The 21,992-nt window shown below is 42.9% G+C and overlaps 1 protein-coding gene across 1 annotated transcript in view; it reads left to right on the plus strand.

Annotated features, from left to right (window-relative positions):
• The first annotated feature begins 640 nt into the window (after positions 1-640).
• The window catches only part of tead1a (TEA domain family member 1a), a 34,582-nt gene continuing 13,230 nt past the window's right edge, over positions 641-21,992 (plus strand). The window contains exons 1-2 of the mRNA XM_061076258.1: positions 641-692; positions 16,774-17,230. Coding sequence (XP_060932241.1) covers positions 17,026-17,230 — 205 coding nt within the window. The 5' untranslated portion in view covers positions 641-692; positions 16,774-17,025. The remainder of the gene's footprint in view (positions 693-16,773; positions 17,231-21,992) is intronic.

The following is a 21,992-nucleotide window of genomic DNA, read 5'->3' on the forward strand; positions in this document are numbered from 1 at the left end:
CCACTGACTTTCTTCCCTATAATTTGCCTAAATGTCTAAAAATAACTTAATTTAAATACACATTTTTGGCTTTGATCTTTTACATTTGTTTTAAATATCTTGTGTTTGATTCTTTGGAACTTCAGCTCTAACTGGGAGTGGAGTTGATTGGCGGTGGAACCAGCTGCTCCTACTGGTTTCTCTCCAGCCTTTCTCTCCCCCTGTGAATAGAGTTCACTCTTTTCTTTTGTTGTTAAACGCAGCCCCTCCCCCCTCTCTCTCCCCCCCCTCCCCTTGCTCTCTTTCTCTTTCTTTTTCCTCCCTCCCTCCCTCTCTCTCTCTCTCCACCCATCCTCCCATCCCTCACTCATCCATCCCGGGTGACGCCAGCTCTCTCTCTCTCTCTCTCTCTCTCTCTCTCTCTCTCTCCCCCCGCCCCGTTCAACTCAGTCCACCCGCGTTCGTCTCATTCCTGCTTCCATTCCACGCATACTTCGCATCCTTGGAGAGAGACGCTGCTGCGCATTTTACGCACCGCACCGCACCGCACGTACGAGACCTGCGCCAGAACCAGAACCCGGACCCGGACCCGGTGCCCAGCGGGGAGTCCCGAACCCGAACCCGGAGACCCGAACCAGGAGACCCGAACCCCGGGGTGGAAAGTGGGAATTTAAATCCAGAGAGAAAGAAGAGGAAACACACGGAATCGAGAGGTAAGTTCCCAAGGAGGAGTCCCCCCCTCCCCTACCCCCCCTGCCCCCCCCTCTCCTGCGCTTGTTCTCTAAACCGCGAAGTGGACACAAATCGAAACAAAATATCGCTCACATTGCGACTTTCTGTGGCTTCCTCCTCCTTTGATGTGGAAACCAGTGGAACCAGTTGATGATATCAGCTCGGGATCCAGTCCTCCACAGTCTACCCCCCCCCCCTTTCCTCCCGAAACCAAGAAAAAACAAAAACCGCGATTTCTGTCACTTCTTCTTCTTCTTCTTCTTCTTCTTCTTCTTCTCGTCCGCGTTTCGCTGGATTCACGCACATTTCATCCAGAGTTTCCTGCGTAATGTGAAAAGAGGAGGATGAAAACAAATGGGCTGCAGAGAGAGAGAGAGAGAGAGAGAGAGGGAGTGAATGGAGGACTTGTTGCATCGGCGGGTTTTCCCTCTCTCTCTCTCTCTCTCTCTCTCTCTCTCTCTCTCTCTCTCTCTCTCTCTCTCTCTCTCTCTCTCTCTTTCCTGCTCAGGCCTCAGTTCTCTCCGGTTGGGACCGAGCACACAGCAAGTGTTTACCCGGCGGACAGTGCTCATTACCCGGCCTCACACAGGCAGCTGCTCCGCCCCCCCCCCTCCATCCAGACACCTCCATGGATCAGGAGAAGGTTTCTGTCATCAGACCCAACGAGCTGCTTCGAATCAGCCTCTAAACACATCAGGTGTGAAGTTTAGAATGATTCGTAATAATGACAGATTAATACTCAAAAATGTAGATATTTCTATAATTCAATTAATGCCATTGATTCGAATGATCCATTTATCTCCTTCCAAAGACTCATTTCTAATCATATATAATCATAAATATAAGTTTCGGTTCCTATACGCAGCTGCTGGTATTAATAATTGATTACAACTTATATTTAGTGAGTTTTCTGTAATGGATTTATTACATTGATTCAAATGAGTTATTCTATCTCCTTCCAAAGACTCATCAGCTATATTATATACGTATGTTTCTGTTCGCTGCCTGTTATTGAAAAATTAACCTTAATAATAGATTACAACTTGTATTTAGTGAGTTTTCTGTAATGGATTTATTACATTGATTCAAATGAGTTATTCTATCTCCTTCCAAAGACTCATCAGCTATATATATATATATACATATGTTTCTGTTGCTATACGCAGCTGCTGGCTGTTATTGAAAAATTTACGTTACTAATAGATTACAACTTGTATTTAGTGAGTTTTCTGTCATTGATTTAATGCATCAGGTCAAATTAGTCCTTTTGAATCCTCCCTGTAAAAACTCAAACTGTCACTTTAACGTTTCATTTCACATCATATATGTTTTTAATGTGCGGTGATTGATAACAATACGCTCATATTTGTGAGTTGTCTGTAGCTGATTTTAATACATTAATCTCCCTCTAAAGACGAAGATACAGTACATTAATAATATCAAGCGATTCCCATATATATTTAGCATTTCTTGGAATTATTGATAATAGAGATTTCTGTAAGTAGCTTAACACTTTGGGTCAAATTACTTATAATAACTGTATCTCCTCCTAAAGACTCCGCTCGATGTAACTTTTAATTCCACATCACAAATATGCATGTACATGAATATGTATGTTGCGTTTCTGGTGATTGATAATATTAATTAAGAGATTACAGCTCATGATTCAAGAGTTTTCTGTGATTAATTGAATCAATTTCTTCAAAAACTAGTCATTTTTATCTTCCTAAGCCAGCGCAACATTTCATTTCACATCGTAAAACTGTGTATAATAATTCGGTGTAACTGATTTCCTGAGAACTTCGCCATCCCATAATAACCCACACATGGGCTTGTACAGTAGTTGTGGTTTTGTCTTGTTTCCTTTGGAGAAGCGATTATTAAAGAGCTGGTTCCTCTGCAACAGGAGAGATGTCGTAATGATGCAGGAGAAACCACGAGGTTCATAATCGGGAGAGAAAATTACAGCCTGAGGAATAAAAATAGTACATGACAGAAGTGTTGGGGGGGGTCGGGGGGGTACGTCAAAGATGAAAGGGTTTTAAATGCATAGAATACGACTTCTGGTGGAGTTGATTTAATTCATCTGTTGAATGGAGGTAAATGATCGTTATTATAATCACGAGGAGTTCATGATGGATTTTAAAGTGTTAAAACCGCTGCTCACAGTTGTGTTTATGATTTGATTTAATCAGTTTTTGTTCATAAAATGTTATTAAATAGTGAAATATGATCATGAAAGTCCATCAGTGTCTTTGAGTGACGTCAGCATGTTAAAGAAAATTGCTGAGAAATGAGTGATTGATAATAATAACCAGTTTTTAAACATCAGAATCTGAACTAACGATGTCAGAAACACAGAATATGGAAGTTTTATGATTCTGTAAATGTTCCTGTTTGTTTTATAGAATAAGTTTTTGATTCATCTGCTGCAACAACACAAGGATCTGTGAAAAGGAAATATAGATTCAAACACGTAAATCAGTTTTTTAAAGTTAAAACCTTTTAAGAAATTTGTTAATTGGGATTTTGGAGCAAATAAGTGTGCTACAGTGTAACAGAGGACGGAGGTGTGTGTGTGTGTGTGTGTGTGTGCGTGTGTGTGTGTGTGTGTCATTGTCTATTGCTGTGTCTAGGCTGGCGAGTGTACAAAGCTTTGTCAGTCACCCTCGGCAAACAGACCCCCCCCCACCCCTTCCATAGCCCTCCACTTTCCTCCCCTCTTCCACCCCCCCCCATGTCTCTCCCTCTCCAGTCCGTTGACATCTGTTTTGAGTGTTTTGTGCACCTGTAGAGACCGAGGAAGTGTGTGCGTGTGTGTGTGTGTGTGTGTGTGTGTGTGTGTGTGTGTGTGTGTGTGTGTGTGTGTGTGTGTGTGTGTGTGTGTGTGTGAGGGAGAAAGAGGAGGAGGAGACGAAGGGAGGAGGTGCAGAATGCAAATCCAGGCGTTTGTTCTGGCCTAAGCAACGCAGACTGACTGACGAACGACCATTTGGTGTGTGTGTGTGTGTGTGTGTGTGTGTGTGTGTGTGTGTGTGTGTGTGTGTGTGTGTGTGTGTCTCTGCCTCTTGCTGTCCAGGCCCATTGTTGCGGCAGCAACAGGCGTCGGTGGATGAGGACGCACCATATGGCCTCTGTGTGCTTTAGTCACAACCGCTGTGTACGTGCGCGTGCTCGTGTGTGTGTGTTCATGTGTGTGTTCATGTGTGTGTGTTCATGTGTGTGTTCATGTTCTCCAGTGCTGTCACAATATGGTGCGGTGGTTTGGAGGCGGCCGGCTGCTCGCTGCCCTTCCTCCTCTCTCTCCTCTTTTCATCTGTCGTCTCATTTCTCGACAGGAGGACAGAATCCGACACACAGATTTTTTCACTGAGGTGGGATTAGGATTAATCTGCCCGGCATGAAATTATGTTTTGTGACGTCCAGATGTCGGCACATTCTGCTAATTTAATTTATTACGAATATAGCCGTCTTGTTTGAGAGTTTTGAATGAGGACGAACTGGAGCTGAATCAACAGGTGATTCCTCTGCTCGCTGACGGGAGGTTTTATGATTCATATTATTCAGGATATTCATTTTTTTAACACGGTTCCCTTTTAATTTAAATTTTTAAAACCTGTGTCCCAGCTGTTTGATTTATTGTTTTTTTTTGTAATACAATCTCCGACTCCTCCGGCTCCGGCAGGTTGTTAAATCTCAGCCGGTGCGTGTGGAGACTCGTCTCGTGTGTCAGGAGGTTAACACACAAACACACAATCACACAAACACACAAAGTGAAAGAGAGCGAGAGCTGCGTGTCATGACATTTAGGATCTGGTTTGTGTGAGCGGGTGGGGGTGAGTGGGTGTGTTCGGGAGGGCAGGGGGCAGTCAGGGTGTAGGTGGGGGGGAGAGGAGAAGGAGGGTGGGTTTTGGGGAGGGGGGGTGAGGAGGTGGTGCGGGTGGGGTCGGCTTTGTTTAGGTGCTGGGGGAACAATAGGCATCCTCTTGGGTGGGGTGGGGTGCAGCCGGGTTGTGTGTGTGTGTGTGTGTGTGTGTGTGTGTGTGTGTGTGTGTGTGTGTGTGTGTGTGTGTGGGTGGGGGGGGGGGGCGGTGGAGCCTGTACTGGCTCGTCTGGCGGCCTCGGCTCCACGTCTGTCCGTCCCTCTGTCCCCTCTGTCCCTCCACTGCAACACAAATAACATCACAAACACACACATCGTTCAAACAACACATTTAAATCCGACTGGGAACGCAAAAAGTGTCAGTTGCTTCCGACGGCCTCCAGGGGGAGATCTGTTGTGATGCCAACAAATCTCACAGGTGTTTTATTTCCCTGTCAGACGACTGAAAGGGAATAAATCACCTTTAGAGTTTGTGTTAGTATTTGTTGAGATAAATTCAGTTTTATAAAGAAAACAAGTGAAAACCTTTTAGCGATTTGTCTTGAATCTCAGATTTCACCTGTTTTTAATGTTTTAAAAACAAACACCAGGAAGTCCTCATGTTAATGTTTGACATTTAAAAACAGAGAGAGGGATCCTACGTGCACAGTGAGCGTTACTCAACAAGTGAAGTTTATCAAGGAGTAGGGTTGCAAATTTCCGGGAATTTTTTTAAAGTTGGAAACTTTCCATGGGAATTAACGGGAATTAACGGGAATTAACGGGAATATATGGGAATTAACGGGAATATACGGGAATTAACGGGAATTAATGGGAATAAACTGGAAATGTTGTGGGTAATTTATACTAACTGTATTTACCTTGTCATATACAGACATAAATATAAACATTTTGTTTTGTCATAGGCTGATTTGAGCCCTGAGGAAACTTTGGGCACTTGACTATATGCTTCTGCATCGTTGTGTCATTCTTAACATAGGTCTTTGCACAGTATTTGCAAATGTACACAGTCTTTCCTTCTACATTGGATGAGGTGAAATGTCTCCACACATGAGAGAGTGCACGTGGCATTGTTCTGTAGAATAAGATGAGAAAAAAGTTTGTAAAAAAACACTAATGCTATGCCAGAGATATAAATAGTTAGCCAAACAATTGGAATCGTCTGTAAACATATCTTACAAATGATGGATAAATGAATGGAAATAGGCTAGATGAACAGATGAACAATCCTCAATCAGCATGCTAATATATTTTCCCCAGTAATATCATTGAAACTGACCTGACTAGTCCTGCACTCTACAGCAGGCCTCAATAGCCCTGCTGTAGAGTGAAGGATGCTGGGAGTTATCTGTGCATGTGATGGAAGAATGCACAGTGGAGGGTTGAAACTCAACGTTCCATACATCTTTAAAATAGAGTTTTGAATGATGTTATTATTGCTCACAGTTTAATTTGCATAGTTTTTTTTTTTTTTCAAAATTCCCAAAATTCCTGTGCTTAATATTCCCGTGGAAAGTTTCCGGAAAGTTTCCGGAACTTTACAGGAAACTTTCCACCCCTTTGCAACCCTATCAAGGAGATCTGTAAAGTCGAGTCGTACCAGTAACCTGAACGTGGTGCTGGGAATAAACCATTTCTCCCAGCAGCAGTTCACTCAAAAGAAGAGGAAGACAGTTCCGTGTCTTTCTGTGGACGTCCCACGTCTAGAAACCAGGAAACACTGGGACATATTTTAAAATGATCTCCGGCTCTGAAGGATTTTTAACAGCGAGCAGATAAATGGACGAGACCGACCGACCTTCCACGGGAAGTCAGAATCAAACCCCTTTGCTTCCTGAACGCAGCAGGAAGTAAGCAGGAAGTCTAGATTTCTACTACTTCCTGGTTTCCTAGGAACTGACGAGATTAAACAGCGAGAGCAGGACGTCAGCTGACTCCGATTCTCTCACAGTGGAAACATGTTTCTGTCTTCCGCTGCTCGGACACCGACTCCTCTCGGGTGTTTGTTCTCTGATCACATTTCTCAGCTCGGGTGTGGATATTCAGGAAAAGCCTCAATGAGTAGAAACCAAAGAATTATGAACTGGATGAAACACTCATCTAAGTTTCCCAGAACCGAAATCAGGAACCAAACGATCCAGCTCTGCCTTTTAGTTTCTGGATGTGAAGGTGTTTTTATTTATCATAAACCACTTTGTGATATTAATAAATACTGGAAAAAAAGGAATGATAAATGATAAACGATTTCTTCAGGTCTTACAGTAGCATAAGGCCTCCGATAATAAACCACCACTTCAAGATCTCGCCCAGTTTGTTGGCAGGGAAAATACTTGAAAGGGAATTTCTGAGAGCAGAAGTCACTTTGGCATTAACACAGCTTTTCTTTCTGAGCAACTAATCATTAAACAGAACAAAACTCTGTTTGTTTTGTTCTGTTAAGATGATAATTGGTGCTGAGATGAAATATTAATGTCTCTTCCCTCAGTCGAAGTATTTATTATCAGTAGGGAAAAAGACAGCTGTTCAGTTGAAACCGCTCAGAGACTGGTGATGAATTCAACATTTTAAATTCTAAATTAAAACCCTAAGAGAAGAAATAATGAACAAAATAACTGTTGTGGTTGAATTTGAAACCCCAAATGTGTTCTCTGATCACATTTCTCAGCTCGAGTAGAAACCAAATAATTATGAACTGGATGAAACACTCAGCAGCTTTTTACTTTGCCTGTTTTGTTTTGTAAGATGATAATTGGTGCTGAGATGAAATATTAATGTCTCTTCCCTCAGTCGAAGTATTTATTATCAGTAGGAAAAAAGACTGCTGTTTCATTTAATCCATTCAGAGGCTGGTGATCAAATCAACAATTTCCTCAGGTTTTCTCTAAATTAAAAACCTAAAAGAAGAAGTAATGTACAAAATTAAATGAAAGTTTGTGGTTGAATTTGAAACTCATCCGGACATTCTCCAGAGTTTTCACATGACGCTGGTAGGAGGAAGTCCTGATGTCCGGAGGCTCTTACTCACACTTTGTCGTTCTTACCGTCCTTCTACAGAATATCAGGAGATTATCCGGAGTTCAGTGCTCGTCTGGAAGCAGCTTTACAGATTCAGTTTTTGGGGGAAAGATGAACAGGAAGTGCTCAGATCCTTAAATAACCTTCCACACACCCAGCACGTCCGCCACGATCCTGCCTCCTAACCTGCGTCTGTCTAAATAAAGCAGTATCCAAGTCCTAATGGACCACGGCTGGAAAACACAGTTCAGAGGCTAATTCATTTTTAGTGTGTGTGTCTGTGTGTGTGTGTGTTGTGTGTGTGTGTTGTCAGCGGTGGAGAGCAGCAGAGCCTGTGTTAGATGGACTGGATGTAATTGTAGTGGTGAGTGGATTGATGGAGTTCACTGTGCAGCCAGAGATGTTCCTGTGCTAGGTGTGGAACAGGACACACACACACACACACACACACACACACACAGAGACACACACACTCGCACATGTGGTCCCTGTCTTCTCACAATGTTCCCAAGTTCACACTTATTAAATGGTGTTGGTATTGCTGTAACCTCGCCAGGCCGGTCTTTCTTCTGTTGTGTGTGTCTATGTGTGTGTGTGTGTGTGTGTGTGTGTGTGTGTGTGTGTGTGTGTGTGTGTGTGTGTGTGTGTGTGTGTGTGTGTGTGTGTGTGTGTCTACATGTGACACCCTCCCCACAGGGAATGGCAGGATAATGGCTGGTTCTGACTCAGCAGAAACTTGTGGCAGAAGAAGAAGAAGAAGAAGAACATAGAGGGGAAATAGGGAAACAAGGATGAGAGCTGCTGGCCAAACCTTTCACCATCATATTTCCAGGAGGAAATCAGCACTTCACTGTATCAGTGAGCAATCTGTGGCAAATTACTGTGAGTGTGCATAAATGGTAATGCTCCTGTGAGAGGAGACGGTGAAATAATGAGGCTCAGGCGGTGAAACTCGGCCTCCTCTCCTCTCACAAAGCCCATCCCTCCATCTTCCTCCGTCCTCAAGTGGGAAACCTGAAAGAAGCTTTTCTGGTTTTTCTTTTCACCGATGCAGCTTCAGTGAATATCAGTCTTTGTTTTTTTAAACACGAAAAATCAGGTCAGAACGAATCAGAGACTTTCATAAAAGGTGATTATGTGTTTTTTCCTTCCCCCGGCTTTGTGCGAGATGAACTAATCAGTAATGGATTAATTGAAAATCGTGATCATTTGAATCTGAGAGCGAGCGGCGAGACGAGTCATGGCTCAGGACAAAGTCGGCCTCAGATCAGTCGGGTTCGGCTCGGTGTGGTTCTGGCAATTTGGAAGATGAAACCAATAATCCACGCCGGGCTGCAGAGACAAATCTGTCTCAGTCCTGGACCAGGCTGGGACTAAGCTGCATAAGGAAGCACGGGAGACAGAAATAAAGTATAAAATAAAACTTTACTTAAACAGTCCAGAGGTCACAAGTCCTTACAGGGAAAAGGCAATGTCGTTAATCCAGGCAAAAGTAGTCAAACACACGGGAGTAACCTCTGGAGAGCATGCATACACGAAGGAGCCAATGACAATCTGGCAAAGGGTGAGGGGAAACACAGGGTATAAATCATAGATATATATAAAGACTAGATGTCTCGTCTGCGTTGCCGGCCAACGGAGCCGGACCGATTTTGAAACGGTCTGGTTTGTTATAAACGTCAGAGATGTAGTTATGACACTGCATAAATTATTACAGTGTCACATCCACATCTCTCTGACGTCTATAACAAACCAGACCGTTTCAAAATCGGTTTAAAATTGAGCAAGTTATGGTTATTTACCAACACAATGTTATGGGTGAGCGAGCAACCTCTGGCAAGATGGCCGCCATGTGGCGACGTCCGGCTCCGTCGAACGAGACATCTAGTCTTTATATATATCTATGGTATAAATAGGGAATGCTTAATGGCAAACAAGGTACAGGTGTGTGGGGAAACCAACAGGAAGTAGAGCTAGACACAAAGACACAAGAACCCAGACAACAAAATAAAACAGGAAGTGAAATACAAACAGAAACAGACTGAACAGATTGTTACAGAATCACAAAAGCTAGAAACCCACGTATGGACCGGGCTTCAGTTCTGATATGATGATTTGAATATGGGTACAGGCTTGCTCGCCCCTCAGTGCAGAGTATAGAGGATATTCACTCTCTCTCTTCACGCTCGGGGGGGTCAGAGCAGGTCACTCATGATTCTTCTTCTGAAGAAAAACCTCAGAGTCGAACGTCTGCAAAGCGTCACAAGGCTTTTTTTCAGCTTGTTGTTCTGTTTATACTTCGCCCTGCACACAAATGCTGTTGTGTGTTTGTGTGTGTGTGTGTGTGTGAGTGTGTGTGTGTGAGTGTGTGTGGGTCATATAAGTGCACACTCCCGCAGAGTGAAGGCACATAGAATACACTGAGGATGCTTTGATGAAGTTATTTCCAGAAGGTCGTCAGGGACACAAATCCTCATATGACCGACGCCATGCGCCGCCACGTGTGGTTCACCCCCCCCCACCCCCCCCCCCCGTGGCATGACCTCAGTGACCCCAGTGTGAGTGAAGCTGATGACTGAAGATGTGAAGCTTGAACACGTGGAGACACATCGAGTCGTCTTCAGCTGATTAGTTGGTGGCTGATGTGAAAGTTGTGCTTTTTGTAAAACACAGAATTCTAGATATTGGCTCAGAGATTATTGTGTTGGATTTGAAACATTCATTTCATTTCTGTTCTTTTCTTGATGCCGATGTTTGAAGATACCTGCTGGGTTTTGACCCCTTTATCGCTTTTATACCGAAATAATGTAAATTGTGCCTATTCCCATTGTTCTCTGCTCATACTGTTGTTTGTCGGGTGAATCCACAAAGCCTCTCACAAGCGATTCCATTAACATTCATTGGGAAAAATATTTTGTTTTTACTGGATCAGATCCAAAATATAATGAGTTCCCTCTTTGCTCCAGGTCCCATCATTACACCGAGGATCATTGATAAACCTGTTGTGTAGTTTTTGCGTCATTCTGCTGACAAACAAACAAATGGACAGTTGTTGTTGTCGTGTTGGAACAAGAAGTTGTTCAGCTGCTGTTCAGGAATACACATCTCTCTCCGTGTATTGATCACTTTACAGTCGGGGTCTGGAAGTTGTGACTTCACACAAACCTTCTTAGATGAAGCAGAATTCAGGATTAAATGTGCAGCGACCAAAAACAGAAACGGCTGGAAAATCGTGTGAAAAGCACGTTTTGTATAAAAAGTTAATTATCGTAATATCGTGATTTTGCTTTGAAGTAATCTTCGCCGTATTCTGACGGTTTGAGTAACGTTAGTGTTCTTCAATGATCTAACTTTGATAAATGAAACTCCACGGAATCTGAAGAATCAAACACTGATTTCATATTTGAAAGTGAAGAGATGAATCTTTTGTCTCATGGTCCTCGATGCAAAGAGCAAGAAATATCAGGTAATATAAGATAAATAATTCTGTTTGGGTCGTAAAGGACTTAGAAACACGACAAAACTTTGTGAAGTGGATCAATGTTTACTTTGAAAATTGTTTTGTGTGTGTGTGTCCGTCTGTGTTGGTGTGTGTGTGTGTGTGTGTCTGTGTGTGTGTTCATGTTGGAAACGGTTAAAACAGATGTCGTGGAATGATCCAGCAGCAGAACGAGTGAAAGAACACACAAACCCGTGTCCCTCTGGTACGGAGGCGCTCACACATCAGAACATTTCATAACAACCTCTTTGGCTCGTATGTGTGTGTGTGTGTGTGTGTGTGTGTGTGTGTGTGTGTGTCTGTGTGTGTGTATGTGTGTGTGTGTGAGACTACAGAGGCTTAGCGCCATGCACATTGAATGCACTCAAACACATACATGTACTTGGCGTGTGGTGGCAGCCAGTGAGAGCTGTAGGACAAGATGTGACAGGGGGGGGGCCAAGGCAGCTGCAGGAGCGTGGCGTCGTGCCCTGTGTGTGTGTCCTCCTGTGTGTGTCCTCCTGTGTGTGTCCTCCTGTGTGTGTCCTCCTGTGTGTGTCCTCCTGTGTGTGTCCTCCTGTGTGTGTCCTCCTGTGTGTGTCCTCCTGTGTGTGTGTCCTCCTGTGTGTGTCCTCCTGTGTGTGTCCTCCTGTGTGTGTCCTCCTGAGGCCTGGCACTGACACCATGACGCCTGCTGTCCTGGCGGGAGTGGCCCGGGCCTGCCTGGTGACAGAGAGAGAGGGGGGGGGGGGCGGTCGAGTCAGTTGATTGTTGTATCTCTCCAGTGTCCATCTGCTCCCGGGCGCCCGAGGCCGCGCTGTACAGTGGCTTCAGCAATTATTTAGACCCTGGAAACTATTTCTCATCTCCGACTCGTCTCGGGTGTGAATCACTGTGTTGGTTTGGGGGGTTTGGGAGATTTGGGGGGGGGGGACCGGGACCGGGGTTAGGAAACAACCCGGGGGTTTCTCTTCACCTCCTAGAAAGTGTGAGAAAACACGTTTCTCAGGATATTAGACGTGGATCAGACACATTCACGGGACTGATGTCGGAGGATATGTGTAATCTGGATCTAGCAGATTTGAAATTTGTTCCATAAGCGTCGTTGGCTTTTCTTCAGTCGCTGTACGATAACAGATACGTGTAGAAACCTGTAACTATTATCAATGTGCAGCTGAGAATCAAAAGGTTTACATTTGTCTTTAAGTTTTTTGATTGAATATTTATTTAAGCCTCGGAAAACACATTGAGGGATAACACCCTCATTTACAATGGTGCCGAGGGTACAATAAAGAGTTGATACATTGAAGAGTTAAAACATTGAATAAATAAGAATGAAATAAATATGCATATATATATATATACAGTAATAGAAGGTATAACAAAATTTGTCAGTATAAAATGCTTTGGCCAAGTCAACTAGCAGTTACAATCCCTGCAGGAGAAGTCAGTTACACATGAGACCAGACTCCAGAACTCCGTCAATGAAACAAATGAGCAAAACCTTAAAGATTTTTGGACCTCATTCCAAATGTAGGGCGCCTCATAACAGAAGTTGAACAGTTTCATAACTGTGTCCAAATGAACAGGACAGATTCGGTGTGGAAGTTAAAGAGACCGATGGAGAAATGCTCTCTAATGAGCCGTTCAACTTGTGCTGTAGATTTCATTTTAAATGGATTAAACTGTGTTTTTACCATCAAACTCCTGAAATGCTCCAGTTCCACAGGATTTCTGAGCTCCACCGCGGCTCCACAAATTGCGATCAGGTGCTTCCTGTTTGCTTTAATTATCCCCGAGCTGTGGAGAGACCCTGGAATCCACCTGTGGCAAATTAAATTGATTGGTTCTAGTTTAGGAAGGCACACGCCCCCGCCGGTGCTGGTGCTGGTGCTGGTGGTGTGTAGATCTGAGGTCCCAGGATTCACACTGCGCCTCAGGACAAAGAGCCAGTCATGGAACCAGGGAACTCTCTGAAGACCTCAGCCACACACAGAGGCGTCCGTGAAGAGAAGCAGAGAGCGAGCAACCTGAGACCAGAAGCCCAAGGTTCTCCTTCCACCACAACAAGGTCCTGAAGAGCTCTGCTGAGATCTGGGACAAATCTCTGACTCTCTCTGAGCCGAAGCTCTGACCTGAAGCCTGTAGAACATCTGCAGAGAGAAAATGGCACAGGAGCCAGGAGGAATCCAGATGTGCAAAGCTTCTACTCGAGAAGACTCACAGCTGTAGTTGCTGCCGGAGCTGCTTCTGTACAAAGAACTGAATTATGGATCTGAATGCATTTGTATATTAGAATGTCACTGGCTGCATTCCTCTGCCAGGCCCGACAGTTTCCTCAGATTCAATCAAGCTAAACCAAATTTCACATATTCACAGACGTCAGCCTCCTCAACATGTCTGCAGTGTTCTTCATTAAGATCCATGAATTATTCCCTCGGTAATTGGTGGAAATATCTCACAGTGTTAAAGAAAGAGAGAAATGCCTGTATCCACCTCTTTCTCCAGATCCACAGCATAATTAATTTGGTTCTTTCTTGTCGCATCTTTCATGGGAATCCGATCGGTATTTTTGGTGGAATTCTGCTGACGAGATTCCAACCAACCAATTAGAAACAGACTGGGAGTCCTTGGTGGAGTTAATGAGGTTTTAAACAGTGACCAGGTGAACGACACAAAGAAGAGGAAGCATTTTTTGGATCAATAAATATGTTTCCTTTTAAATGTGCACTATATTTGAGGTTTGGTTTGTTCCGTGGTTTTGAAATGTAATTTAATATCTTCTAACTTGACGTCACTGGTGTCATATCTCATATCATCCCTTTTATTCTTTATAGGTTCACGTGTTAAATGAGCTTTGTCTTGGTCTCATCTGCTTCACTGTTCCACCTCGCTGTTTGTTGCCGTCCATTTATTATCTTAATCTCTTTTAATTTGGTTTCATGTTCATAGGCTTGTATAGCTACTGCGATTGGTTTTATTAGATCATGTGCTTGTTTCATGTGTAAAGAAAGAGCTGCGTATGTTTCTGCTGCTTCATTTGACTGATATTTTATCGTAGTAGCTCATGTGAACTCTCTTCAGAACCCAGGGTCGGAGAGAATTGAACATCGCATTGATATTCAAGGTTCAATTTTACTTTATCTTTTAAATAACATACAGTCATATAAACCGTGACCTTCTGTGCAGTGTAGGCAGTTTCAAAGCATCAACATGTGAAGAAGAAGAAGAATGGCAGAAATTCATGTAGATACAAAAGAGGCAGAACGTAGCTGTGGGAATTTAAAGCCCATTGAGTTTAAGAGTATCTGGATTCTTCTTGTTGCTTCGGCATTGACCTTCGAAGAGGTGAACACTGTTCTGTGGTAAAATGCAGAACCACTCAGATCATGTGAAGAAGAAATACTAAATGTTTTTATTCATTTATTTTAAAGGGAATCCTTAAGTGGTTATTTGAATGTGAGCACAAATTGATTATTTCTTTCACAGACCATAATTGACTCAAGAGGGGAGAACATGGAGATACTCACAGACACTAGTTGTCAGTGACGTGGCAAATAGAACTTACATTTACACCGAGAACTAACCAAAATTTCCTTGCTTAAAGTGCTGGGTTGGGGCAATTGAGACAGGTTTTGGGACAAGGGACAACCCTAAAGTCCAGAACCAACTGGGGACGTATCTGTCCTCAACACTTTGGTTATACAAAGACCTGAAGACTCACAGCAAAGGTCCCTGAACTCCAAAAAGACCCTGCAAGGCCCACCCGGTCGTGGGTCTCCTCCCAAGTCCACAAAGCACATGACCTGTTGAGTGCAGAGTCAGAAGTTGGTTCACTGATCCTCAACCAGAATCAAACTCACCTCACCCCTCCAAATATTTGAGTATCGCCGAATTGTTCCAGCTCCACCTATAACCGATGATCTCGATCTTAAGCTCAAACAGAAGAAGCCAACTTGGCCACAATTTTGTGACACGTTCATTATTTACAGTAAATTGAGGAAATACATAGATTTGCCTGGAATTGGGTTTCACAGCAGGGAGCGGTTTAGGAAAAACTCCCTTTGAATCAAACTCGATCAAAGGCTCTGTTGAGTGTGAAGGATCTTTGGCTCTCGCTCAAACAAACAAACTCGCACTCGGACGAAGAGGAAATGAATCTTGAATGAATCTTTGTTTGAATGGAAAACTGCAAAAGGAAGGGTGGAGGGAAGGGGGAGGGGGTGTAAGAAAAGAGGGAAAGAAAGAAAGCGAGGGAGGTGAGTCGGGAGAAGAAACGGAAAAGAGGGTAAACACGAGCAGGAGGATCGGACCTGAGGAGAAACTGGGCAGAACATGTTCTCCCGTGTCGAGGTTCGAGTGTGTCCAAAATGTTACTCTCGGCTTTGCATGCTTCATTTGTGTTTGTGCACATTGTCAAGTGTAATTGTGTTGAAATTAGCCAGGCAGACACACACACACTTCACATTACAGGCTTGTGCAGGCGGTGGCCAGGGACCGAGCCGGGGAAGTGTGAACAGTCGAAGACCAGACAAAATGACATGTGTTCGCCCGAGGAGCTGGCACTGTAATTGTGTGTGTGTTTCCATGTGTGTGTGCATATGTTTGTGTGTGTGAGTGCAGTGTGCGCCGCGCCAACCCTGCTGTTTACCGTGGGGGATTTTTTTTTGAAGAACTCGAGGCAGCTGGCAAGCACCCATCAGCTTTCCCTCTCTTTTTTCTGGTTTTTAAATCTGCTGGTGGCTGTGTGTGGTAGTTGTGCGTCCGTCCGTCCGTCTGTCCCATTCACTTGTGTGCATGTGGATTTTATGTTCCGCAAACACAACAGTTTAACAAAATAGGCAATTTCCCACTTGAAAAGAAGCAATAATTTCCCTCTATCACCTGGGACGCAGGCTCTCGACCGACATAATCAGAATTTAAAGCTTCTTCTTTTTTTCGGTTGGGAAAATATCAGCATGAATCACAAATCCCAGCAGGCAGAAGAGAAAGAGAAAGAGCCGTTCTGTTCACTTCAGTTTGGAAAGGAAATTCTCCTGTTGGCGTCTGAACCATAAACTGTACATGGTGATGGATGACGATAATGTTGAACGCTGCCATCTTGCGCCCGTGACGTTATTTAGAACCGGAGTCTGGAGACGTCATCTGTCAATCATGATGTTTCACCTCGTTTTTATAGAATCAAATAACGGACACGTCAGTTGTGATAAGAACAAACGAAAATGACTCAAAACATATTCGAGGAAAACATATTTAATGCGTATTACTTTTAATTTGGTCCATGTCCCATCATCCACTAACATGGAGGAGGCAGAGTGTATCACACATACTGCAGCCAGCCACCAGGGGGCGATTGAGACATCTTTGTAGATAGTCTATGGTGTCAACAAACTAAGGTTTCCTACTGAGATTTATAGCGACCAAGTTTCTTCACCTTTATACAATTTTCTTCTTCTTCTTCTTCTTCTTCTTCTTCTTCTTCTTCTTCTTCTTCTTCTTCTTCTTCTTCTTCTTCTTCTTCTTCTTATTCTGTTTGATGAATATTGGCAAGGCTGATTTGCGATTTAAAGCTTTTAGTTTGCGGTTTGTTGTGTTTCAGTCGAGAATGTTTGCACGTACGACAATATGTAACACTTTAAAAAACTTCAGCCAACAATAAAATCTTCCTCTCTTCTTTTCTTCTCAGGGTTCCTGCCGCCGGCCGACGGATATCGAACCAACTCGTGGAGTTTTCTACCGTCGGACATCGGCCACTTTGGGATCACGCAGTTAGCGTTAGCATTCTGCGTCTAGTAGCTCGCAGCTGGCTGTTCCTTCTGGGGGTTAACGATTTCCCATTAGCGTTGCTGTTAGCTTGACTTAACATTACCTATTTAGCATCAAACCATTAGCGTTAGCGCTGAGTCCACGAGTCGGCTGGTTAACGTTGGCTGGCATCATGGAGCGCAGCAGCTGGAGCGGCAGCGAGAGCGCCGGGGAGGACATGGACCGACTGAGCGACTCGGGGGGGGACAAGACCATGGACGGGGACCCGGAGGGCGTCTGGAGCCCGGACATCGAGCAGAGCTTCCAGGAGGCGCTGGCCATCTACCCGCCCTGCGGCAGGAGGAAGATCATACTGTCGGACGAGGGGAAGATGTACGGTGAGTAACTGGGAACGGAAACGAGACACTTTCAGCTCCAAATACCAAAAAAGTATAAATTTAAATGATATAAAATAGAGAAAGGAGCTCATTTTCTCAGTGGTGAAGCTCTTAGTGGCTTTAGAAACTATTCAGACCCCTTCACCTTTTAGCCCACTTGATTTTTAAATGGATGAAATTGCTTTTTTTGCCAATGAATCTACACTTAAAAATCATTAATATGAATTTCTTGAAAAACTCTTATTTGATAATGTCTTCAGACCCTTAATTCAGTTCCTTAAGGCATCGATGGAGGCTGTGAGTCTTCTTCAGTGAGTCTCCACGAGTTCTGAACGCTGGATTTGGAAACAAGACATTTTCTCACCAGTTTGGTAGTTCTGCTAAACCAACAGCTCCAAATACACAACATTTTAATGATATAAAAAAAGAGAAAGAAGCTAATTTTCTCAGTGGTGAAGCTCTTAGTGGCTTTAGAAACTATTCAGACCCCTTCACCTTTTAGCCCACTTGATTTTTAAATGGATGAAATTGCTTTTTTTGCCAATGAATCTACACTTAAAAATCATTAATATGAATTTCTTGAAAAACTCATATTTGATAATGTCTTCAGACCCTTAATTCAGTTCCTTAAGGCATCGATGGAGGCTGTGAGTCTTCTTCAGTGAGTCTCCACGAGTTCTGAACGCTGGATTTGGAAACAAGACATTTTCTCACCAGTTTGGTAGTTCTGCTGAACCAACAGCTCCAAATACACAACATTTTAATGATATAAAATATAGAAAGAAGCAAATTTTCTCAGTGGTGAAGCTCTTAGTGGCTTTAGAAACTATTCAGACCCCTTCACTTTTTGCACACTTGATTTTTAAATGGATGAAATTGCTTTTTTTGCCAATGAATCTACACTTAAAAATCATTAATATGAATTTATTAAAAAACACTCATTTGATAATGTCTTCAGACCCTTAATTCAGTTCTTTAAGGGCTCTGAGGCATGTGAGTTCTGAACGCTGGATTTGGAAACAAGACATTTTCTAACCAGTTTGGTAATTCTGTTGAACCAACAACTCCAAATACAAAACATTTTAATGATATAAAAAAAGAGAAAGAAGCTCATTTTCTCATTGGTGAAGCTCTTTGTGGCTTTAGAAACTATTCAGACCCCTTCACTTTTAGCACACGTGATTTTTAAATGGATGAATCTGCCATTTTTGCCAATGAATCTACACTTAAAAATCTAAAACGTGAATTTATTAAAAAACTCATATTTGATAATGTCTTCAGACCCTTAATTCAGTTCTTTAATGGCTCTGAGGCGTCAATGGAGGCTGTGAGTCTTCTTCAGTGAGTCTCCACGAGTTCTCAACGCTGGATTTGGAAACAAGACATTTTCTTACCAATTTGGTAGTTCTGCTGAACCAACAGCTCCAAATACACAACATTTTAATGATATAAAATATAGAAAGAAGCAAATTTTCTCATTGGTGAAGCTCTTAGTGGCTTTAGAAACTATTCAGACCCCTTCACTTTTTGCACACTTGATTTTTAAATGGATGAAATTGCTTTTTTTGCCAATGAATCTACACTTAAAAATCATTAATATGAATTTCTTAAAAAACTCTTATTTGATAATGTCTTCCGACCCTTAATTCAGTTCCTTAAGGCATCGATGGAGGCTGTGAGTCTTCTTCAGTGAGTCTCCACGAGTTCTGAACGCTGGATTTGGAAACAAGACATTTTCTCACCAGTTTGGTAGTTCTGCTGAACCAACAGCTCCAAATACAAAACATTTTAATGATATAAAAAAAGAGAAAGAAGCTAATTTTCTCAGTGGTGAAGCTCTTAGTGGCTTTAGAAACTATTCAGACCCCTTCACCTTTTGCACACTTGATTTTTAAATGGATGAAATTGCTTTTTTTGCCAATGAATCTACACTTAAAAATCATTAATATGAATTGCTTGAAAAACTCATATTTGATAATGTCTTCAGATCCTTAATTCAGTTCTTTAATGGCTCTGAGGCATCGATGGCGGCTGTGAGTCTTCTTCAGTGAGTCTCCACGAGTTCTGAACGCTGGACTTGGAAAAAAGACATTTTCTTACCAGTTTGGTAGTTCTGCTGAACCAACAGCTCCAAATACAAAACATTTTAATGATATAAAATATAGAAAGAAGCTCCGTTTCTCATTGGTGAAGCTCTTTGTGGCTTTAGAAACTATTCAGACCCCTTCACTTTTTGCCCACTTGATTTTTAAATGGATGAATCTTCTTTTTTTGCCAATGAATCTACACTTAAAAATCATTAATATGAATTTATTAAAAAACACTCATTTGATAATGTCTTCAGACCCTTAATTCAGTTCTTTAAGGGCTCTGAGGCATGTGAGTCTCCACGAGTTCTCAACGCTGGATTTGGAAACAAGACATTTTCTTACCAGTTTGGTAGTTCTGTTGAACCAACAACTCCAAATACAAAACATTTTAATGATATAAAATATAGAAAAAAGCTCATTTTTTCATTGGTGAAGCTCTTAGTGGCTTTAGAAACTATTTAGACCCCTTCACTTTTTGCCCACTTGATTTTTAAATGGATGAATCTTCTATTTTTGCCAATGAATATACACTTAACAATCTAAAATGTGAATTTATTAAAAAACTTTCAGTTCTTTAATGGCTCTGAGGCATCAATGGCGGCTGTGAGTCTTCTTCAGTAAGTCTCCACGAGTTCTGAACGCTGGATTTGGGTTCTTAATCCCGGCAGATCCTCTCAATCAGATTAAAGAGGACGTGTCTGTGAGCGTCTCTCTGCAGAGACCAGGTTTTCAAAGGCTCCTCTGGGAGTTGTCTCCAGCGCTGTCCTGGATAGATGCTTTGTGTCATTGTTGGGCTGAATGGTGAAGTGTGACCCCGGCCTCAGGTGAGGTGCACTCGCTGTCTCTGCTGCTGAGAAGCTCCTGATATCATGATGCTGCCTCCACCGCGGTGATGGTGGTAGCCTGGTGAAAAGCAGGTGCTTGTGCTCACCAGACAGATGGATTGTCAAGTCATCAGAATCCTTCACGCTCTCACTCCTTTAATTGCTCTTTAACAAACTCGAAGCAGGCTGTCACATGGCTTCTGTCTGTCCACTCCACCATGAAGACCTGATCGATGAAGAGCTGCTCAGAGGATCCTTCTTCCATCTCAAGTCACCATGACCTTTTTTTCACAACAAAATTGGCAACTAAACATCGTTTTTTAAACTTGTGTAAAGCTGTTTACAAAGGGTATTGTCTCCCATTGCCGGTAGAGTTGTAGTTTCTCTTTTTCATCTCCCCTGTCGTGTTCACCCGGGGTTCGAACTTCCATCACTTACAATCAGAGCCGATAAAAACCTGCGTCAACTGCAGAGTCCTTTTACCCGGGAGAGAATGCAGATTGAATCCATTCCCAATGGTGTTAGTTTTCCTTTTTTTAAATTATAAAAGTTTAGAAATGGTTCCTTAGTTTCTACAGGTTGGTTTTTGTCTTAACATGCCTTGTGAACTTTATATACACACATATTTGCCTTTTTAAACATTATCCAATCAATTAAATTTGCCACAGATGGATTCCAGTCAAGTTCTAGACTTTGTGATGCCGCAGAAAAGCGTCTGACTAGTCTATATCTTTTAGTTTTAATAAATTTGGAATTTTTATTCATCATCATTAGCTGATTAATTTCAGTGCACTAGCGTATTAAGTGTGATGTGCTACATGTGTTTGAGTGCAAGCGGTCGTTGCTCTTTCACTCTCAGATTTTCTGACACTTGTTAGAGTATTTATACATTTAGTGAGGAGCCATGTGTTCAGGGTGTGAATCGCTCTGATCGTCAGTCGCTAATTGGCACGTTGCTCGTTGTGGGAGAATGTAACGTCTCCGCAGCGTGTGATTGGTCGAGAGGAGGAAGTGTTCGCTGTGGTGTGTGAGAGACTCGAGGATTCAGAGCGACGGTCAGAGAGTCTGAGATATAACGTGTAAAAGAGAGAGAGAGAGAGAGAGAGAGGAAGTAGAGGCTGTAGGTGCCTGAGTGAACGAGGAGGGAGTGTGTGTGTGTGTGTGTGTGTTTGTGTGTGTGTGTGTGTGTGCGTGTGTGAGTGAACTAATAAAGTGATGAACAGATGGTCCTCTGGCTGCCACCAGCTGTGCCTCCCTCCCTCTCTCACTGTTGTTTCCCTCTCTCTCTCTCTCTCTCTCTCTCTCTCTCTCTCTCTCTCTCTCTCTCTCTCTCTCTCTCTCTCTCTCTCTCTCTCTCTCGCTCTCAGAGTTCACTCCACTTCACTGCTCTGGCTTTTAGGTTTCATAGTATTAAAAACCTTTTTAATATTCGACTCTTCTTCTTTCCTCCTGTGCACTCGATGAAGTTTTACTTTGGAACCTTGATGGATTTCAAACCGTTTATAATTGTTGAACTTCTCCATTTAAATTATAATAAAGACAAATCATAATAGAATAGAAACAATCTGGCTACACGTCCTCGTCTGTGATGGTCACATACTTGTAGACGTTCACAGTAATTTACTGACAGACTGAGACTCCTGTTGATCGTCGGGTCTCATCCTGTCCTCGGCCTCTGTTCCATGTTCTTTGCCGTGTGTTTAGCGTGTTGACTCTGTGTCCGGGTTGTTGACATGTTTATCATCGGGACCTAATTACGTTAGACTGAGTCTGTTTTCAGAGGCAGAGCAGAGCCGGCGAGAGGGGAGGGGCTTCCACACCGGGGGGGGTTTGAACCGTCACTCAAAC

Source organism: Limanda limanda, chromosome 8 (genome assembly GCF_963576545.1).
Source record: "Limanda limanda chromosome 8, fLimLim1.1, whole genome shotgun sequence".
Taxonomy (NCBI): domain Eukaryota; kingdom Metazoa; phylum Chordata; class Actinopteri; order Pleuronectiformes; family Pleuronectidae; genus Limanda; species Limanda limanda.